At 42.1% G+C, this 21862-nt stretch overlaps 1 protein-coding gene across 1 annotated transcript in view; it reads left to right on the plus strand.

Moving 5' to 3' along the window:
• Nucleotides 1-219: 219 nt before the first annotated feature.
• The window catches only part of LOC147901849 (uncharacterized), an 86154-nt gene continuing 64511 nt past the window's right edge, over nt 220-21862 (plus strand). The window contains exon 1 of the mRNA XM_087374887.1: nt 220-486. Within this exon, the coding sequence (XP_087231013.1) occupies nt 226-486 (261 nt within the window). The 5' untranslated portion in view covers nt 220-225. The remainder of the gene's footprint in view (nt 487-21862) is intronic.

The raw sequence follows: 21862 nt of genomic DNA on the forward strand, positions 1-21862 counted from the left end.
CCTAGCCACCAAACACAGCCAAGCACCACAACAAGATAAACAAAACCAAACAGCTCTTCTGCGACAGAGACCAGCATAGCCGGACGGTGGAAGCGAAATTGACGGAGCCAAATCAGGTAAATTGACACGTGGCGCCCCGCCACATGGACCAATTAATGCAATGCCCTTTCAGTCACTAAGACCCCAAAGAGTTGTGTTTATGTGTGCGCTCAAGCCCGAAACCCTATGAGAGTGAGTGAGAGAGAGAGAATGGCTTTCCTCCGATTGCTTCGAACGCAAGTCCAGGCTCCATTGCCCTTCCGCTTCCCCACTCCCTTCAGTTTTTCCACGGCAATCCCTGATGGAGATGGATTGCCGTTGGAAGCCAAGTACCTCCTTGCGTTGAAGGACGTGCTCCTCGGGAAAAAAGATGTACTCCTAGGGCAAAAAGATGTACTCCTAAAAGACAAGGAGGTCGAAGTTGCGAACCTCATAAAAGAGAAGGAGGTCGAAGTTGCGAACCTCAAGCTAGAAACAGAAACTCTTATTATGAAGCTGAAGTTGGAAAAGATGCTGCTGCGTCTCGAGAACCTGAGGCTGTCTAATATGATGTCCGTTAGGGGCATACTTAAAGACTTCGTGCGAGACAAGATGAGGCAGCTCAAAGCCAACAATGTAAAGATAACTACCGAGGTAGGGAAACAACCGTTGAAGGAGATAGTTGAGCACAACCATGGATTTGCAAGTTGCCTCCGACAACATCTGGGAAAGCATAAGAGTGATGAAGATCTCACAGAAGCTCTCATTAATCTCTGGATGTACGGGAATCGAACCCATCATGACCTGACAGTATTTGGCAGCGACATTATTTTGATCGAAGAACAGTTTGAAACTAAAATCCACCCCTTCATGTTGGTCTGCATTGGGAGGGAACTGGAGTTGGAAATAAAGGTGCTCAACAGGAAAGGATTCGAGGTAAGTCTTAAAAGAGAGAGAGAGAGAGAGAGAGAGAGAGAGAGAGAGAGTCTCCTTCATTTGAAAAATTCTAGGGCTTGCCCTTGTGCTGCTTACGCTTTCAATTCACCTTGCCTATGCTCCTTCATACATCATCTCTCTGGTTGCTTCTTGAGGCAGCAGTGACCCCAACTTTTCATATGAGTGGCTTGGTTTGCACTGCTATCATTACGCTAGTAACTAATCATCTAAAGTCGTCTAAAGCTCATGTTAAGTAGTAGATTGGCTAATTGGTTCGACTTGCCCTCAATTGAGAATAGGCATTCATCAAGCGACAGATCTGAAGAACGTAGAAGCATAAACTAAAAGAAGTGAAAACCTGACGGACGAAGGCACACCTTATTGAGCTTGAGTGTCCTTCGTCCACGTAAAAGTTAGTTGTTGGAGTGAGCACTAAAGAAATTCCAATGGGCTCTGAAATGGTGCTTTAAAAAAGGAAAGGAATGCTTGCTCTACTAGCCCCAAGATCCCCCAACCCTTCCCTTCTGAGCAGAATGTTCCAATGGATCACACTGCTCTCAGGTCCCCCTCATGAAGGTGTGTGCCCAAGTAGATCAAGGACACATACAAATCTGGAGAAGTACGCAAGAATGTACACAGCAAAATATATATATTACCATGCTCCACAACGTGTCGGCATGGGCTGATACGAAAGGTCTCTGTCAAGCCCCATGTCGACAGCCAACGGGCTGATCCACTAGACAGATGTCATGCTTTCATAACTTCCCTTATCCCTCCTGCTTGCCGCTTGCCTTAGTGGTCTTCTTTTTCTTGTGATGGATGGGTATAATGAGGCCCAAGGCTTGCCTCTTTTTGAGGAGGACGACTAGTCTCTCCCCACCCTCCCTGCTGGCTGACCTGCCCTTTTTAGGGGCCCAACTTTCCAAGAGAGGGTTGACCCTGCTACATACCCGACCTCATTGCTTTGCCTATAGCTGACCAGACCAGGCATTAGGACCGAACATAGAAAGGCCGACCTGGTGCAAAATTGACCCAACCCAGGCAGCTGATGACAGGCCCTGGTCAGCCTGTTTCCTAGGCTCCCTACCCTTCATAAACCCCTCTACGTGCCAAATCTTCCAGCCCACATGGATCCGTCTACTTTACTGCCCATGTGGCAGCCAGATCTAGAGCAAATCTGTTGTTGTCATGGGCGTATGGACATGCTGCTAGGTCTGACCTGGGTCAGTGCAACCATAGGGAGCAGGGTACGGCAGGAGGGAGGCTACAGTAGCAAAGAGAAGGCTTCAGCGAGAGAAGGGGCAAGTAGGTCCCTATATACACCAGTGTCTGGTTGGGTCTATCACAGAACAGACCTGGGTCTGTAAACAACCAAAAAGACCTACCAGCAGATCAGCTCAGATTACTGGTTCCTCCCTGTTCCAGTTGGCCACGCAGGGAGGGAGGGAGGGCAGCCTATAAATGGCCCCTCTTTTCTCCATTCAGAGCTTCAGACTTTCAGAAGTCATCAGCCTCGTCAAGATACCTCAGAGCACCTGTTTATATCAATCAGGAGTAGGAGAGAGGAGCAGATCTGCCCCTCTACACTCCACCCTACAGGAAGGCATGTCTATGGTGGGTACTTGGTGCACTTTCTGAAAAGGACAATGGAAAACTAGTCTAGGGGATATTCAAGTAGAAAACGTGTTATTATGCACTCGAAAGTTTTCGGTTCGGTTCGGTTATTATACACTCCACCCTACAGGAAGGCATGTCTATGGTGGGTACTTGGTGCACTTTCTGAAAAGGACAATGGAAAACTAGTCTAGGGGATATTCAAGTAGAAAACGTGTTATTATGCACTCGAAAGTTTTCGGTTCGGTTGTGTACTTTCTGAAAAGGACAATGAAAAAACTAGTCGAGGGGATATTCAAGTAAAAGACATGGTTCTTATGCACTTGAAAGTTTCTGACACTTTTGTGCATGTCCTTCAAAGATATAGGTATAAAGATAGGTCAAGTTAGGTCACAGGAGCAAGAATCGCATCTTCATAGGGTACATTGAGGTCACAAGATGAGGATGAACAAAAGGTGAAACAGGACCAGAAGGCTTGAAATAGCAAGCTCAGCAAGAGCAGCAGCACGATTTGCAGCAACAAAAGGAGGTCCCACAACAGACCAAGAAATCGCCACACTAGAGAAAGAAATCAGCCACAATGTAACAGCCCATAGAGAGCGCAAATGCAGCACTCATGTTGCATGTTCTAGATGAGGATGAATAAGACTTTTCAAAGTGCAAAGGCTTTTCACGCCATCCTCTTGTGCCGGAGGTCAATAAAGAGCTACTCAGAGGAGTGCATGCATGCTGTTTTTCCACTACTGTGCTATCAAACGCATGCATGTTCTTCATGTTTAGTGCTTGTGCCCAAAGCCTTCTAGCAGGAGTCTTGAGTGATGCATTTATCTTTTGTGAAGACAACGTTGTTTCCATCATCACACATGGCCTTTTAAGTTGAATTTTGCTAAGATTCTAACTGAGCTGAATTATAATCATGAATTTTTCTAAAGTGATGTTTTTTGAAATCTCAGTCATAAGGCAAGTGTGAATATTCTCAATTCTTCTACCACTCTTCTTACGGCTGTCTCTGCCGTACTTATTCATTTCCTTCACCTCTTCTATTCCTGAGATTGCCAATCCTAGCTAGTGGAACTAAGGTTTAATTATGAACCCCCAATAGAACACACTCTTGTAACCAGCATTTGGACGGGGGGATAAGACAGTCATGGAACTCAACTGCCCTGTGCACACGCACACACCCACCCCAATCCTTTTTAGGTCAGTAGGCAAATTAAATAATAAATGAGTTTCCTTTGTAGAAAGTATGAATGGCTGTGTGTGTGTGTGTGTGTGAGAGAGAGAGAGAGAGAGAGACAGAGAGAGAGAGTGTGTGTGTGTGTGTGTGAGAGCAAGAGAGAGAGAGAGAGAGATTGACTTTTGGTTTTGCAACATTGGTTTTGGTTGCAGGAGGTTTATTCACCCCAAAAATGTGTGTGTGTGTGTTTCACCCAAAAAAAGTGTGTGTGTTTTTCACCAAAAAAATGTGTGGGGGTGTGTGAGAGAGAGAGAGAGAGAGAGAGAATGTGTGTGTGTGTGTGTGTGTGAGAGAGAGCTGAGGTGAGGAGCTGCTGCAGCCCGCCCTGAAGAACCCGGCCTACACAGCCTGATTTCATGCCCCAGGACCTGCTGTAATTCAGTCGCACCTGCCCCCTTCCTCCCCATGCTCTGCTTCGTCAAATTTCCCTCACTTGTTGCTGAATTTCTGATCGCAATTCTCTGTTTTTGCTGCCTGCCCCTTGTTCTTCTTCGAATCAGCCTTTGCTCTGTCTGCAACCACTCGTCCCCTTTCCCTTCCTTCTTAGCTTTAATTTTCCCTATCCAACTCTTCCTGTTTTATACCTCGCTTTTTTCTGCCCCTCCTTTTGTCCATAAACTTCTCCTTCTCAAATGGCTTCCATACAAACTGATGCTGCTCTTACAACACATGCTAGAAAGGACCGCAATCTAGAGGCAAAAAGAAGATGCACAGACTCTGATCTTTGACACTTTGAAAGATGACTTCCACCAATCACGTCAAGATTGGGGTAAGCCTATGCCACAGGTGACATACAAGATGAGGCTTCTGGTCGAACCTCTCAGAAAAGTGGCTCTAACTGCAGTAATCATTTTCTTTCCAGGAAAGATTCCCTCTTGCTTCTTCCTTGTATGATTGATGTCAATTTACTCGTTGACTCGGAGTCCAAGTTAGTGCAATGCTCATACCATTTCTACATTTGGTTCTTGGATGATAAGGAACATGACATCTTATTTGTGTAGCAGCATGCTTTTCTATTGCATTGGGAATGGCTAAAAAGTGATGATTCCCATGTACAAGAAAATATAAAATAACATTTGGTGTGGTCAGATGGTGCTTCCTCTCATGTAAATTAGCCCATGGATTCTAGTTTGTCTCAAGGCTCAAGGTTTAAATCTCTGACTGATCTAAACATGATGTGGAATTTCTTTGGGTGTAGCCATGGCAAGGGGGAACATGATGGATGTGATGTTGTTCTTAAGCGAGCTTTGTTCAAAAACCAACTAACATGCCCTCAAGAAAAGGTCAATGATGCCCATGATGCTATAACATGGCTCACATCCAACCTCTCCACAAGAGCTCTATCAACATACAATAAACAAAGTATTAGGAATAGTGTCATGAACAGAGTGTTCCATGAAGTGGAAGTGAATAAAGTGAAAAGGAGAAATAGATATGATTGTGAGGCCATTAAAGGAACTCATAGTTTTCACAGCATATGGGGCTTTTCAAACAACCACATGTAAAGAACAAGAAAACTCTCTTGTTTCTACAATATGCGCATCACAGGGGATCATGACAATTGTGAGGACAATACAATTGTGAAGAGATGGGAGACAGTTCAAAGTTTCCCTCTAGTCAAGATGGAGTGATAGACAATGGAGAAACAAATGATGACTCACCATAGTTTGGGGAGTATTTTGATGACTCACTGGTTGTCTAGAAAAGGGGATAACTTTGCAGTTGTCTCGTTGACTCTGGGAGAACAAGGAAGATGCCCATACTTTGTGTTGTAATGTACCAAGCCCAAGAACAAGGTTGAGGAATCATTTAAGGATTATTGGGGAACCGGCTATGAGAAGTGGGATGTAGTAGTTGGATATATGTATACAAAAAAACATACAAGAGAGGCCCTATCAGCTAGATTTAGATTTAGATGTTGGTATTGTGATAATTCTTTCTATCTTACATGGTGCGTTGCCCTATCAGCTAGATTTAGATTTAGATGCTTGTTGGGGAGAGACTAAAATGAAAATGTTTAGACTTCACAAGCAGTTGTAGCTTGAATGAAGAGATTTTGGACTACCTTTTGATCAGCCTTCTCCTTTAGTGCTAGCCTTCATCATGGCTGAGTCTGCCGTTCACCTCCGGAGTGCCGACAGAAACTCAGTACGAAGACTTTGTATAAATGGATGCTTAAGTATGTGTGGGTGTGTGGATTTGTATGTGTGAGAGCATATTTTTATACTATGGTCTACACCCACTGTTGGGCGCTGATGACGTCAGTGGGGATGTCATAGTAGCTAGTCCCTGCTATGCATGATGGAGTTTATGGTTTTCAACCTTGTGAGTGACTATCATGAGATTGAAACTGCACTATGTTGTGTTTTTAGAGGATGAGTTTGGGAATGTTCCTGGATTCATCTAGATATATACAAGAGAGGCCACAATTATGAATTGTTACATAAGAGTATACAAACATTTGTGTAGTCTCATCTAGTAGGAGCTATTTAATGTTCCAATTGCAAGCTATGCCTAGAAGAAAGAAGGGCAAGAGTATCTTCAAAATGGATTTAGACAAGCATGAGCACATTATGGGGTGTCTTGGAGTAGTGGAAGACTAATACTGTACAAGAAAATGCATTTTAAGAAAAATGTATTCCACTTATCCTAGAAAAATGGATAAATCCCAAACCCACTATGCTTGTTTTACAACCATTGCAATAGTTTAATGTAAATCCTTAATAGTAAAACCCCATCATGCATGTCTTACAACCACTATTCTTGTTAAAATGTAATCCCCAAATAGTAAATCACCACTGCGCTTGTTCTACAACTACTGTGTTTGTTTTTAATAGTAAAACTCAAAGTCACTTCCATTTTTTAGCAATCCCAAATGATCAAATGTATTCTAGTCTTACAAAGAGGTGTGTGTGTGTGTGTATACATTATATGTATGTATACATATATATATGTATATATATAGCTACACACACACACACACACACACATAGCTATACATACATACATACATACATACATATATATATACAGACACACACACACATACACAGACATATATATATATATATGCATACATACATACATACATATATATATCTATATCTTGTAAACCCATTGGGCTAGTTACCATGCTCATATTGTAATACCTTTGAATGAAACCACCGCAATTCTAAAATAGCTTCTATATGATGCTTGAGGGGTCTTCTTTAGGGGAAAGACTCCATATCGACATGCCATGTATGTCTGTGGTATGTTGAAATGGACCTTTCTCCTAAAGGGTGTGAAGATAGTGGGAGAGAAGGAAGGAGTCTCACTTGCGCCTTTCTCACACACACAATGGGGGAATACACACAAAGGTGGAGGCTGAAAATAGTTTTCCTCTTTTTAGTTATGAAAGCCAAAAGAACTCTAGTACAAAGAAATAGAAGAATCCTATATGTGGGTCTCAAACCAAACTCAGCTAACTAAGGTGGCATACTAACTGAGCCACGAACTAGAGTATATAAGGATAGCTGTCATCTAGCTATTATTCATGGGTGGTGTACCAACCGCATCTGCAGCTAACAAGTCGGTGACATAAATGCACAATGGTCACCCTGGCATATCACGAGTGGAGCTCGATATCTCAACACTCCCCCTCGAGCTCAATCCCAATTCTTGCACACCAAGCAGGTCTCTGAACTTGCGCAGCTTCTCTACGCCCAATGCCTTCGTGAATATGTCAGCTACCTGATCCTCTGTGCTGACATAGACTAGATCAATAAGACCTAGTAAAACCTTCTCCCACACATAGTGATAATGTACCTCAATGTGCTTTGTTCTAGCATGATAGACTAGGTTATTTGCCAAGTGTATACTGCTCATGTTGTCACAATAAATGACAACTGGCCCATTTGTAGACTGATGCATATCATAAAGTAGCTTATGTAACCAAGCGACCTCGAATGCAGCCATTGTTGCACCCCTGTACTTAGCCTCTATGCTTGACAAGGCAACTGTAGGCTGTTTCTTGCTGCTCCAAGTGACTGCAACACTCCCAAAAGAGAACACATATCCACTGGTAGATCGTCTATCAGAAATACTAGCAACCCAATCAGCATCAGTGTATCCATGTAACTGTATCTGAACCCCAGCCTCATAAAATAGTCCATACTACAATGTGGACTTCACATACCTCAGTATGCGTCTAGCCGCATCCAAATGCGGTTTCCTTGGAGCTTGCATAAACTGACTTATCAATCCAACAGCATAGCTCAAATCTGGCCTGATAATAGTCATATAAATTAGACTTCCTACTATGCGCCTGTACATAGTAGGGTCTTCCAGAAGCTCACCTGTATCTGCACTCAGCTTCACATTCTGCTCCAAAGGAACTGAAATAGGCTTACAGCCTGTCATCCCATATTTGGACAGCATGTCCAATCCATACTGCCTCTGCAAGAGCCGCATCCCACTTGGTGATCTAATCACCTCAATGCCCAAGAAATAACGCAGCTCTCTCAAATCCTTCATCTCAAACTTCTGCTTCAATAGCATTTTCACATGAAGGATATCTTCATCACTATCACCTGTGATGATCAAATCATCAACATAAATGACAAGCAGCATAATACTTTTCTATGTTTTTCTCACATAAAGTGAGAAATCTGCCTTGGAAATCTGAAAGCCAATAGTGACAAGATACTGTCCTATCTTGTCATACCATTCTCTAGGTGCTTGCTTCAAACCATACAAGGCTTTCTTCAACCTGCAAACAAACTCAGGATGAATAGCATGAACATAACCTGGTGGTTGCTCCATAAAGACCTCTTCTTGCAAATCACCATGCAAGAAGGTATTCTTTACATCCATCTGATGTAAAGACCATCCCTTTGATGCAGCCATACAATGACTACTCTTGAGGTTGCCATCCTTGCAACCGGACTGAATGTTTCTTCATAATCAATGCCATATGTCTATGCATACCCCTTGACAACTAATCTCGCCTTGTATCTGTTCAGAGAACCATCTGCATTGTGCTTCACCTTATAAACCCACTTACAGCCAATTGCATTCTTGTCTTTAGGCAAAGGTACCAATTCCCATGTAGCATATGCTTCCAAGGCATCCATTTCTTCATCCATGGCTTTCTCTCATTTTTCTTTTCCCATGGCTTGCTCAAAAGAAGTAGGTTCTCGTTCCTGTATCACTTTGACCATATAAGCATAGTGAGTGGCTGTAAATCCATCATATTTCAGCCTATCCACAGGATACCTAGCTCTGGTAGACCTACGCAAAGTAGGATCACTTCCAGGTGCTCTCAAAACATCCATGGTCTTCCTTACTCCAGGTGTAACAATAGAAGGAATACCCAACTCATCATCAATGCTCTGTTCTGAGTCACTGGATTCACCATCCACATAAGAGTGACCTGCATTCACATCAAACATGGGCTGATCTACCTTCTCTTTTCCTTTTCGTGATACTTGCATACCACTGTCTGCATTGCTTTGAGGAGATTCTCCTGATCTCAATCTATCTGTCCATGGCGAAATATGTAAACCACTGCTAGAGGACACTGCAGGTCCACTAATATTTTGTGATTGCTGCTGTGAATTCTGTGCAGCATTACCATTTTGTGCATCTATATCATCAATCACATTTACTGGTTTATACCAGCTGCTCATCTCATCAAAAACATCTCTGCTCACTGTAAACTTACGAGTAGAAGGGTTATAGCATCTATACCCTTTTTGCTGTAGAGAATAACCAATAAAGATGCACTTCTCAGCTTTTGGATCCAACTTGGACCTCAACTCATCTAGAACATGAAAATAGGCAATGCAACAAAAAATTTTCAAAGGAGAAATATCTGGTTTCCTACCAATATACATCTCCTCTGGCGTCATGCCATGTATTGCTGCAGTGGGAGTCCTGTTCATTATGTAAACTGCTATAGCAACTGCTTCAGCCCAATAATAATCTGATAGGTCTTTTTCATTTAGCATGGCCCGAGATACCTCTCCAATATGCATGTTTTTCCTTTCTGCAAGTCCATTTTGGTGTGGGGTATGACTGCATGAATATTACTGCTTTATGCCATGCTCTTGCAGGAATCTTGCAGACTCATTTGAGAGGTACTCTCTCTCTCCATCTGACCTTAGGCATTTTATTTGCAGGCCTGTTTCTTTTTCAACCATAGCTTTAAAAGCTTTGAAATGCCCAAACACTTCACTTTTCTTTTTCATAAAATACACCTAAACTTTTCTGCTGTAGTCATCAATAAAAGTGACAAAATAATGACAGCCTCCAATAGATGCAGCTTTAGTAGTCCACACATCAGAGTGGATTAATTCCAATGGCTTCTTACTCTCTTGAACATGTCTAGGAAATGGTTTCCTTGCCTATTTCCAAATTGACAGGCTTTACATACCTTATGCATTTCTGCAACCTTGAATTTAGGTAATCCTACAACAATATTTTGGGCCTGCATTGATTTAAGTTGCTGTACATTAACATGACCAATGCGTTTATGCCAGATATCAATATCTGCAACCACACCGGTCCCATGTGTAAACATTGCCCTTCTTCTTTCCTTTTGCTATCAAGCGACCGTTATTTTTCATATTCTCAACAAAGCATCCATGAGGATTAAATCTGACCTGCAAGCCCTGCTCAACCATTTGACCAACAGAAACCAAGTTCTTGGTGATATTTGGGACATGAAATACATCGGACATGTATTTCTTTTTCCCATTCTACATAGACAAAGGAATTTTACCAATCTGCACAATAGGATGTGCAGTATCATCACCAGTCTCCACAAATTTTGGTCTTTTCATTTTCCTTGCATCCTGCATTCATTCTGCATGACCTGTTATGTGGTTTGACGCACCTGAGTCAACATACCACACATCATTACTTTCTTCTACACTTGTCACAGAATTGGTCATGTCCTGCACCATAAACAAATGCTCATTTCTGTCATCATCTTGTCTACTAGAGGATGCATAATTGCCTTGCTGCAATTTTCCATTCATAATGTCATTTTGCTTTTTGTAGCAGTCTTTAGTCATATGACCCATTTTACCACAATAGTAGCATTCAACATTGTTGTTTGCATTTTGGCCTCTCTGCCATCCACCACAACCTTTTTGGCTCCCCCTGCCTCTAGAGTTACCACGTCCTCCTTCAAAGGACTGGTTTTCTTGAGTTTGCTGCATATTTTGATTTCTACCACTGCCTCCAAATCGGCCTTCTCTGCCTCTGCCTCTGCCTCTTCTAGCATTTGAGTAGAAGACAGTTTCTTTTGAAGTTCCTCCTGAAGAAGATGCACCACTATTTCTTTGCTCTTCAGAAATTAGAAGAGCAAACAACTCCTCAAAATCAGGAAATTTTTCACTGCCTCCAAATCGGCCTTCTCTGCAATTCAGTGGAGGATTTTCAGAGTTATAGATCTCTGTGCATTCGATTTCATCTCTCTGTTATGCATTTTTCATTCTAAGGTTTTGAAACCTTAGGTTTATGCCACGTGGCAGTGGATAAGTGTTGACTCCCATTTCTCACTCATCGGTTGGGATTTTGGAGTTCCGGCAAAAGAGAGATATTTGCAAATTTTCTTGCTGAGTCTGATTATGCAATGGCGCCCATGTTTTGAGGCATCTCATGTTCTATTTTCAGTAGCGATCTTTTCCGTAGGACCATGATTTCTTGAGCATACCTTATGCAGATCACTCTAGTTGCAGTTTGAGCCATGTGCGCTCATTCGTGGTGTGCATTGGGTTGTAGTGGATGATTTATAGGCCATTTGGATGCATTGCGATCCTTATTGGATGCACTGATAGGCCCAGATTGCCTTGTGGGATGCTATTTTATGAACACTTTGCACATGGATGCTATATTATGCTGAGGGACAGCTTTGACACATTGCAGGTGATGCACTGATAGTGTTATGCTCGCTTAGATGAGATATTATTGATGCATATGCCCATGGACGGTGTTTATGCTTGAGCCATTTTTGGCACCTATTGGCATTTTGGATTGCCATTGCAGTTGGCATTTTCTTTTGGGCCAGATTTTCTCATATAAATGCATAGTACATGCACATGAGTCAGCTGCATCTTTTGATGCTTTGAGCTTTGAGTTTTGGTGATATTTCAATCTATTGTGGCATATACATTTGAGTGCACCTAGTATTTGGTGTGATTCTCTCTTACAGGCACTAGCATTTGGGATTTTGCTTTATTTGCATTATGGCATCCTCTTCCATGTCTGAAAAGGAGTTTTTCAACATTAAAAAGTTTGATGGAACAAACTTTTCTTTGTGGAAAGAACAGATAAGGGATGTGCTTATTCAAAAGAAGCAGATTGAAACCTTGGCAGGGATTGAAGCTAAGCCTGCAAATATGTTTGAGGATGATTGCAATGAGTTGGATGCATTAGCAAAGTCTACTATTACACTTCATCTTGCAGAGTCAGTTTATTTCACAGTAGTAAATGAGCAGACTACGGAAGATTTGAAGAAACTGTGTGCCACTTATGAAAAGGAAACTGCCTCTAATAAAGTTTACCTCATGAAGAGGTGGTTTGAGCTGCAGATGAAGGAAGGGGTCTCCATTGCTTCTCACTTGAATGAATTCAATATTATTTTCAGCCAGCTTCAAGCTCAGAAGATGAATTTTGATGCGGAGACTAAGGCAATATTTCTATTATGTTCATTGCCATCCTCATGGGATACCTTCCATACAGCAGTCAGTAACTCTGCACCTGGTGGAGTACTAAAATTTGATGATGTTGTGGGTAGCTTGTTGGCCGAGGAGATTAGACAGAAGTCTATGGACGGCAACAAGCAGGATGCAGCCTTAAATGTGCAAAGGGGCAGATCACAGTTCAGGGGGAAGTCCCAAGAAAGAGGGAAGTCTCGTAGCAAATCCAGGGCACGGAACATTGAGTGTTACCACTGTGGCAAGAAGGGCCATATGAAAAAGGATTGCTACAAGCTGAAAATAGAGCAAAAGGATAAAAAAAGGAATGAAAATTGGGGTGCAAATCAAAAGGAAGAGAGTCCAAGGGAGGAGAAAGGAAAAGTGAAGATGGAGGAGATCAATGCAATCACACATGATAGTGACAATGACGTTCTTTTCATGTCTAATTTATCTGCAGAGTTGCTTACCGCTTCAAATGATGCATATTCCTAGGATTGGATTTTGGATTCTGGTGCTTCATTCCATGTTACTCCCCATAGGGAATGGTTCTCCACTTATGACAGTGGAAAGACAGGTTGTGTGCATCTTGGAAATGACTATGCATGTGACATAGTGGGAGTAGGTGACATAAAGTTTTCTTTTGCAAATGGGTCTGCATTTATTTTGAAACATGTGAGACATGTGCCTAAGTTGACCAAGAGTCTTATTTCAGTGGGTCATCTAGATGATGCTGGTTTTCACACCACTTTTGGCTTTCAGAGTTGGAAAATTTAGAAGGGCTCTATGCTTTTGGCCAGGGGTGCCAAGTGTGGGACTTTGTATCCCTTACATGTATCAGGGGTATTTGATCATGTTGTTGCAATAATTGAGCAGCCAAGCACTTCTTTGTGGCATTACAGGTTGGGGCACATGAGCCAGAATGGAATGAAACTCTTATGCCGTTTCGGTTATGTACCACATTTGAGTTTCTCTGATTTTGAATTTTGTGAGCACTGTCTCTATGGGAAGCAGACTAAATCAGCCCATAAAATAAGGGGAAAGAAAGAGTTTGAAAAGCTTGATTTGGTGCATTCAGATGTATGTGGTCCCATGCCTACACGGTCATTAGGCGGGGCTGAATACTATGTGACATTCATTGATGATGCAACTAGGAAAGTGTGGGCTTATGCTATAGCTTGGAAGAGTGATGTATTCCAGGTATTTCAAAAATGGCTGGCCTTGGTTGAGAATCAATCAGGTAGAACGCTTAAATGCCTACGAACTGACAATGGTGGAGAGTATCTCTCTCATGACTTTCAGCATTTCTGTGATACACGTGGGATTAAGAGGGAGCTCAAATCCCCTCATACTCTAGAGCAAAATCCAGTTGCAGAAAAGATCAACCGTACCATTCAAGAAAGGTTGCAATGCATGCTTTCCAATGCAAGTCTTTCTGGTGGTTTTTAGGCTGAGGCAATGAAGACTGTAGTGCATGTGATCAATAGATCACCTAGTAAGAGTTTGGATGGTGGTATTCCTGAATAGGCATGGAGTGGCAAGAAGCCCTCTTACTCTCATTTGCATATATTTGGGTGTGAGGCATATGCACATGTGCTGAAAGAGCTTCGAAAGAAGCTAGATCCTAAGTCTAGGAAATGCATCTTTCTGAGTTATGGTGAAAGTGGAGAGATGGACTATCGTATCTGGGATCCAGAAGCAAAGAAGATCATACGCAGCCATGATGTAGTCTTCAATGAGAAGAAGATGCATAAGGCACCCATGAGGGATGTGGAAATGAGGAGAATCACTTTCTAGGATGTGAATCCACCTACATATGTTGATAGACAGCAAGCTGTCCATGCACCAAATGTGCAAGAAATGGTACCAACGAATACTCCCACAGGTATACAATTAAGGGTAGATGATGGATCATCTATTGGTGGAAATGATGAGCCAAATGTGGCTCATATGCAGGTGGGATAGCAAGCTGAAATGCCCTTGAGAAGATCATCTAGAGTGTCTAGACCGCCTGATAGGTTTGTTCCAGGGGTAGACTATGTAATGCTTACTGATTGCGGGGAGCCTTCTTGCTACAGAGAGGCTATGATGCGCGAGGATCAACGCAAGTGGGAGTATGCTATGCAATCATAGATGAGTTCACTTATGAAGAATAAGACTTGGTACTTGGTTTCTTTGCCACATGGAAAGAAAGCATTGCCATGTAAATGGGTCTAAAAGATGAAGGTCACAGGTGATGATGTGCCTAGGTACAAGGCCCGTTTGGTCGCTAAAGGGTTTAAGCAAGAGAAGGGTGTGGACTTTGATGAGATATTCTCTCTAGTTGTGAAGATGACCACACTTAGATGCATGCTTTGACTAGTGGTAGCAGAAGATATGGAGCTTATGCAGATGGATGTCAAGACAGCTTTCTTGCATGGGGATTTGCATGAGGAAATTTACATGGTGCAACCAGAAGGCTTTGAAGAAAAGGGCAAAGATCATTTAGTTCGCAAGTTGAAGAAGAGTCTCTATGATCTTAAGCAAGCGCCTAGAGAATAGTATCAGAAGTTTGACGCTTTCATTCGGTCCCAGGGTTTTAGAAGGAGTGAAATTGATCACTGCCTCTACACTAAAAGGGCTAAGGATAATAACCTGATAATCCTGGCACTATATGTGGATGATATGCTATTGGCTAGCAAAAATACTTATGAGCTAGATGCATTAAAGGCCAAGTTGCTTGAGGCCTTTAATATGAAGGATTTGCGACTTGCAGGTCATATTCTTGGTATGCGCATCACGCGTGATCAGAGTAGGAAACTCCTTTGGCTTTCATAGAAGGAGTATGTTACAAAAGTATTGCAGCATTTCAATATGGAGGGGGGGAAGGCAATGAGTACTCCATTGCCTCCATATGTGAAACTAAGTCATACAGATAGTCCCAAATCAGATGAGGAGAGAGCCATGATGGCCAAGGTTCCTTATGCATCAACGGTTGGGAGTCTTATGTATGCTATGGTAGCTACTAGACCAAACATTGCATTCGCAGTGGGAGTTGTTAGCCGGTATATGGCTAATCCAGGAAAGAGGCATTGGGAGGTAGTTAAGTGCATCATGAGGTACATGAAGGGTACCAAGGAGATGTGCATCTGCTTTGGTAGAGGAGACATGCATATACTTGGGTACATAGATTCAGACTATGCAGGGCATGTGGATAGTAGGAGATCCACCTCTAGTTATGTGTTCACCTTTGTAGGTGGTGCAGTGTCGTGGATGTCTTGCACATAGAAGTGCGTTGCTTTGTCTACCACAGAGGCTGAGTATGTTGCAACCACAGAGGGTTGCAAGGAGGCTATATGGCTTGATCGGCTAGTGGGAGATTTGGGGATTCATACAGGTGTACCGACATTGCATAGTGATTCCATGAGTGCTATTCAGCTAGCACGGAATCCGGTCTTTCATGCAAAGACCGAACACATTGAGGTCATGTACCATTTCATCAGGGAGGTACTTGAGGACAAGCGCATAGAGCTTGTCAAGGTTCATACAGATGATAACCCTACAGATATGCTGACGAAGAGTCTACCTAGTCAGTAGTTTGAGTATTGTCGTGTATTGATGGGCATTGGATAATATGCTCATTGGTTGTTCTCCCTTAAAGCCACATTGTCCTTTAAGTGGGAGGTTGTGGGGGTTAAAGGTCACTGTGCCTTTACCCCGGTTATGTACAATACTCAAACACATGTATAAATGAATGAAAAAGAAGATTAGGGTGTTCTGCACCAAGCAAAACTTGTGTGGCTCTCTGTTTCTCTCTCTCCCTCTTCCGTTCTTGCTTCCGTTGAGAGCACTCTCATAGAAGTTGTAACACATTCTCTTTCTACATGTAGAAGTTGTATGTAGAAGTTGCAATACATTCTCTTTCTACATGTAGAAGTTGTAACACATTCTCTTTCTACAGGTAGAAGTCGTATATAGAAGTTGTAACACATTCTCTTTCTACATGTAGAAGTTGTAGCACATTCTCTTTCTACATGTAGAAGTCATATGTAGAAGTTGTAACACATTCTCTTTCTACATGTAGAACTCACATATAGAAGTTGTAACACATTCTCTTTCTACATAAGTCTATGTTGGCACAGAGTCAACATACTCCCAGATCCATTTTATTACCCATCCTCTGGTTATGGCTTATTTTGATTTCAGAGTTGGGATGCCATGTGTGTAACCTAGTGGCTATTGACCTTGTGGCATGCGAGTCATTCCATCTGTAATGCTTTTGCACCATAGAATTTGTGGTCTGTATTCAGAAAGCTTATCTCCTCTTAAGGGGTAGACGGCTGTGAATTTCATAGGGGATCTCATTGTTGAGGTTGCGGACTCTGCCATCGAATCTTCTGAGGAAGAGGTTTGGTAGGGGTCTCGTTGTTGAGGCTGGCATTTCTTGTTATCTTGCATACATGTTGGATGCGATTACACCCGTATCATTCAGCTTGTAGATAAGTTTGTATGCAAGTCTGATTTTTTTGCATATAGGAGATGGCTGTGATGTTTGGCAGGGGTCTCGTTGCTGAGGCTGCAGACTCTTTTGCCAATACATCTTGAGTTTTGGCATAGCTTGTCCTACTTGTGGATTCATTGCATGCTTTGAGAGTATGGAATGAAAGTGTGTGATACTATTTTTGATGCAATGTATTATGTGTCTATGCAAAATCATGTGAGTGCATGTGATGTGTCTAACTATATGCTTATTTGTGGGATTTAATAGTGAAACTAAGATCAATCATCCCTAATACAAAATTGATTAGGGCTTCCGAAATGTGCAAAAACGTGCATATGCCAGTGAGTGTGCGTGTAACAATCTAGTGCAAACTATATGTGCAAAAACGTGCATATGCTAGTGAGTGCTCGTGATACAATCTAATCCTAACTAAGGAAGACTTGGTTTCCCAAATCTTTGTTTTTGTCGAGGATGGCTTGCATGTTGATGTAGTAGCGCTTCAATCGGCTCCCATTTATTGTTGTGTTGAATTGGACTCCATCCAATGTTTCTAGCAGTACATCTCCAATGGGATTTATCTTCGTACTCGGTAGGGTCCTTGACCTAGATACTTCAGTTTTCCCTTGTGTACTTTGGCATTGTATAACAGGACTAGGTTGTTGGGGTAAGTATGATCAAGGGCTTGCTCTATGGTGCATGTGTGCATCTAGGGGAGTCACATGTGTGTTTGTGTGTGTTGTAAAGGCACATCAAGTGCTATCATGTGTCTAGTGTGTGACCTAAGTGATGATGTAAGACAAAGGCAATCCCACTGATCTAGGGATTGATTCCCACTAATGTAGGGGCTGATTGCCACTATGTAGGGAAGGTATTACCTTCTCCCCCTTTCTATAAGAGAGAGTCCTCTCTCTCACAATCATAATAGAGATCTACCATATTGCTTTCATTGTGCTCTCACACCTCTTGCAAGATGCATCTATTCTATCCTACGGGATCCTACAAATGGTATCATAGCATTAGGTTCTAGATCTAGCCTAGCCTAGCATTAGATGCCATCTCTAGCATAAACTACAAGCTTCTTCATCTTTTCCATTTTTCCTCCTTCTTCCCAAAATCTTTGAGAGCTCTGTTCTCTGCCTTCAAGTGACCTTTGCCCAAACCCTTTGAGCTGCAAACTCCTCGCATATGGGTGAACTTCCAGCAGCAAGCATTCAAAGAAATTTCGACTGTACACGCAACGCCAACACTCAGACTCTCTGACAAAATTTTGTTCAATGCCGCCTCTGTACTTACCTATCTCCACATTCCTCTAAGCTCGTGCTGGACGACGATGAGGGCAAGCTACTGCTGAAATCTGAGCTCATTTGGACAAGAGATGGAGGAGAAAACGATGAAAAACCAGTCTGTCTTCTCAAGCCTGGCTATGGCGACCTGGTGCAACATAGCACCCCTCCTTGCTGGTAGCCCTTCTCTGGTATAAGGCCTTTCTTCTTGCATAAAAATCCCCTTGAATAGAGCTATGAGCTATGAAAATTGCACCCTCCAAGTTCAGGCCTCTGTTTTGGATAGTTTTGACAAGGTTGTGAGTTTGATGCTACATTAGATGCTACTTTAGCATTCCTTTAGCATTTTTGATGTTTTAAAGTGTTTAATAGCATCAATACAACTGTGGCTACAACTTTGCTTTAAGTTGCTATACCTGGATTTGCTTGGAATACTTTCATTTAGCCACCTCTATGAAGCATGCAAGATGAAGCATCATTTCCATTATGATTTGTAGAATGAAATTTGGTTACAAGTCTTTGCTACACTAAATGCTTGTACTTTGAAGCCTTGTAAGAGAGAAGACACTGCCCATTTTGGGTTAGACCCTCTCATGGGTACCTTCTTGAATATGGATAAGTTCAATGGTAAAGGCTTTCACACATGGCAGATGAAGGTTAAGTTTGCGTTGATGAGGGAAAACCTCTGGGGGCTTGTCAAACCTACTTCAACTTCTTCTTCAATAGTCTCTAATGCTGGAGAATCCTCAGCTCTGACACTCTCAGCATGAGATCCTGCTAGAGAGGAGAAAGCCTATGGCATCATTGCTCTTGCCTTAGGAGATGACTATATTCATCACATTTCTGATTTGGAGTCTCCTTCTAAAGCTTGGCAGAAGCTTGATATTATTTTTGGTGCTAGCTCTCACATCTCAAAATTGTCACTTAAAATTGCTTTCTTTGAATTAAAGATGGCTAGTGGCACTCCCTTGGTTGCCCATGTCAATTACATGCAGAGTCTCATGACTCAACTTGCTTCTATCAACTCTCCAATCACTACAGATGATGCAATGGCAGTATTGCTCAAAAGTATGCCTAAAGACTATGATCATGTTGTTACCACTCTGAAAAATCTTCCTAATCCTACTCTTGAAGGTCTTATTACTGCTCTTCAAGAAGAAGAAAGGCACATGGAACTCCGGAGAGGAAATGACATAGCCTATGCCATAAACATTCACAAGGGCAAGTTTTCACCTTGCAAACATTGTGAGAAGACTAATCACCTCTCAAAAGATTGCTTCAAGATCAATCCATGCAAACATTGTGGCAAAAACAATCACCATGAAAAGTATTGTAAAGCCACCAAAAAGGAAGAAACTACAAAGTCAAAAACTGCCAATCTACTTTCATTTGATGAGTCTCCACAAGATGAACACTATGCTTTTTAGGCATTTTGTCTTTTTGTTTATCATCACTTGGTCAAATTTTGAGGTTCTCTACCTGGAGTAGTACTCCAAAAAGAATATGTTATGTAAATCACCTCTGGTCTCCATATGATGTAGGCCATGTGATATGTGTTTTGACTATCCCATTTCTGTGAACCTCACACCCTTGGGAACCCTTGCTAGCATGAGATCCTAGCCATAGATTAATCCTTGACCACCATGAGATGGCATGAGAAACTATGAGACTAGATGTATCCTTGACACTATAAGAGGCAACCCCTTGAGGGGGGGTTTGTTCAGGTAAGTGTGATCAAGGGCTTGCTCTATGGTGCATGTGTGCATCTAGGGGAGTCACATGTGTGTTTGTGTGTGTTGTAAAGGCACATCAAGTGCTATCATGTGTCTAGTGTGTGACCTAAGTGATGATGTAAGACAAAGGCAATCCCACTGATCTAGGGATTGATTCCCACTAATGTAGGGGCTGATTGCCACTATGTAGGGAAGGTATTACCTTCTCCCCCTTTCTATAAGAGAGAGTCCTCTCTCTCACAATCATAATAGAGATCTACCATATTGCTTTCATTGTGCTCTCACACCTCTTGCAAGATGCATCTATTCTATCCTACGGGATCCTACATAGGTCGCCTTCCTTAATGTCTTTAGCTTTAAGATTTCTGTCAAACCATGCCTTTCTTCTATGTTTTTCTATTTTCATTGCATGGTAGGCAACTAGTCTTGTCTCTGTATGCTTCTCCAAACTAATAGAGCCTTTTTTTCAAGGATTCATGGTCTCCCATGCATTCCTATACTACGATGCGTAGACTTGGTATTACAAATTCAATTGGGACCATAACTTCAAGGCCGTATACCAATTGAAAAGGTGTGTTCCCTATATTGACCTTGAATGTGGTTGCGTATGCCCATAAGGTAGCATTCAGTTTCTCTGCCCAATCAGAATGATGTGGTTCTACTACCTTGGTGAGAATAGTGCATATTATTTTGTTGGTGGATTTTGCCAGTCCATTCCCTTGGGGGTAGTAGAGTGTGCTTTTTCTATGGATTACCATGAAGCCAGACAAGAGTTCTTGGATTATCTCATTGACAAAATGTGTGCCTCTATCCGACACAATTTCAATGGGGCATCCAAATTGGGTGATCACATTTTTGTATAAAAATCTTGATGTGCTTCTGGCATCTACCTTTCCGACTGCTTTAGCTTCAGCCCATTTTGTAAAGTAATCAGTGACCACAATGATGTAGCGTGCCTGTGTTCCTTTTGCTGCTGGATGTATGGGACCAACATAGTCAATCCCCCATTTTTCAAATCGTTTTTGTGCAACAACTATTGTTAGGGGATTGAAGTCTTTGTGTTGTGGTTTTATAGTCCATTGGCATACATCACAACCTTTTACATATTCATAGGCATCTACCCACAATGTTAGCCACCAGTAGCCTGCAAGGAGAACTTTCTTGCTGTAGCTTCCCCTTGGAAGTGTCCTCCTGCAATGCCTTCATGGACTTCACTCATGATTGGCATGATCTCATGAGGCATTACATATCTTCTTAATATCTCATCCTTTCCCATCTTGTATAGTTGTCCTGCAATGAGTTGATAGGGTCCATCCTTTAGAATCAGTTTTCTTCCATCTACTGCTTTCATGTCAGGGGGTGTTCTTCCTGCCATCAAGTACCCAATGATATCTCCACACCACTCTGGAACAGCATCGATTTGAAATAGTGTGGCATCTGGTAAATCGTCTTCTACTCTAGTGGCTTCTTCTCTTGACTTGACTCGAGACGTGTGATGAGCAATGTAGTGTTAGGCACCTTTGCAGACCACTATTTTGAAGTTAAATTCTTGAAGCAAGAGGAGCCATTTGGTTATTCTTCCTGTTGTACACGGACGGTTCACAAGATAAAGCAATGCTTGATGGTCGGTGAAGAAGACAAAATCATTTGCCAGTTGATAATGCCAAAATTTCTTTACACTATACACCATTGCCAGGGCTTCTCTTTCTGTGGTTGTATAGTTGATCTCTGCATCATTGAGTTGTCGACTGGCGAAGTAGAATGGGTAGTCTTTCTTATGTTCACCAGCTTGACAAAGCACACTCCCAATTGCATACTTGGATCCATCAGTATGAACATGAAAAGCAATATCCCAATTGGGAGATATAAGGATGGGT

The sequence above is a fragment of the Dipteris shenzhenensis genome, chromosome 5 (assembly GCF_047967505.1).
Source record: "Dipteris shenzhenensis isolate YYH24624 ecotype China chromosome 5, Dip_SZ_1.0, whole genome shotgun sequence".
In the NCBI taxonomy this organism is placed as follows: domain Eukaryota; kingdom Viridiplantae; phylum Streptophyta; class Polypodiopsida; order Gleicheniales; family Dipteridaceae; genus Dipteris; species Dipteris shenzhenensis.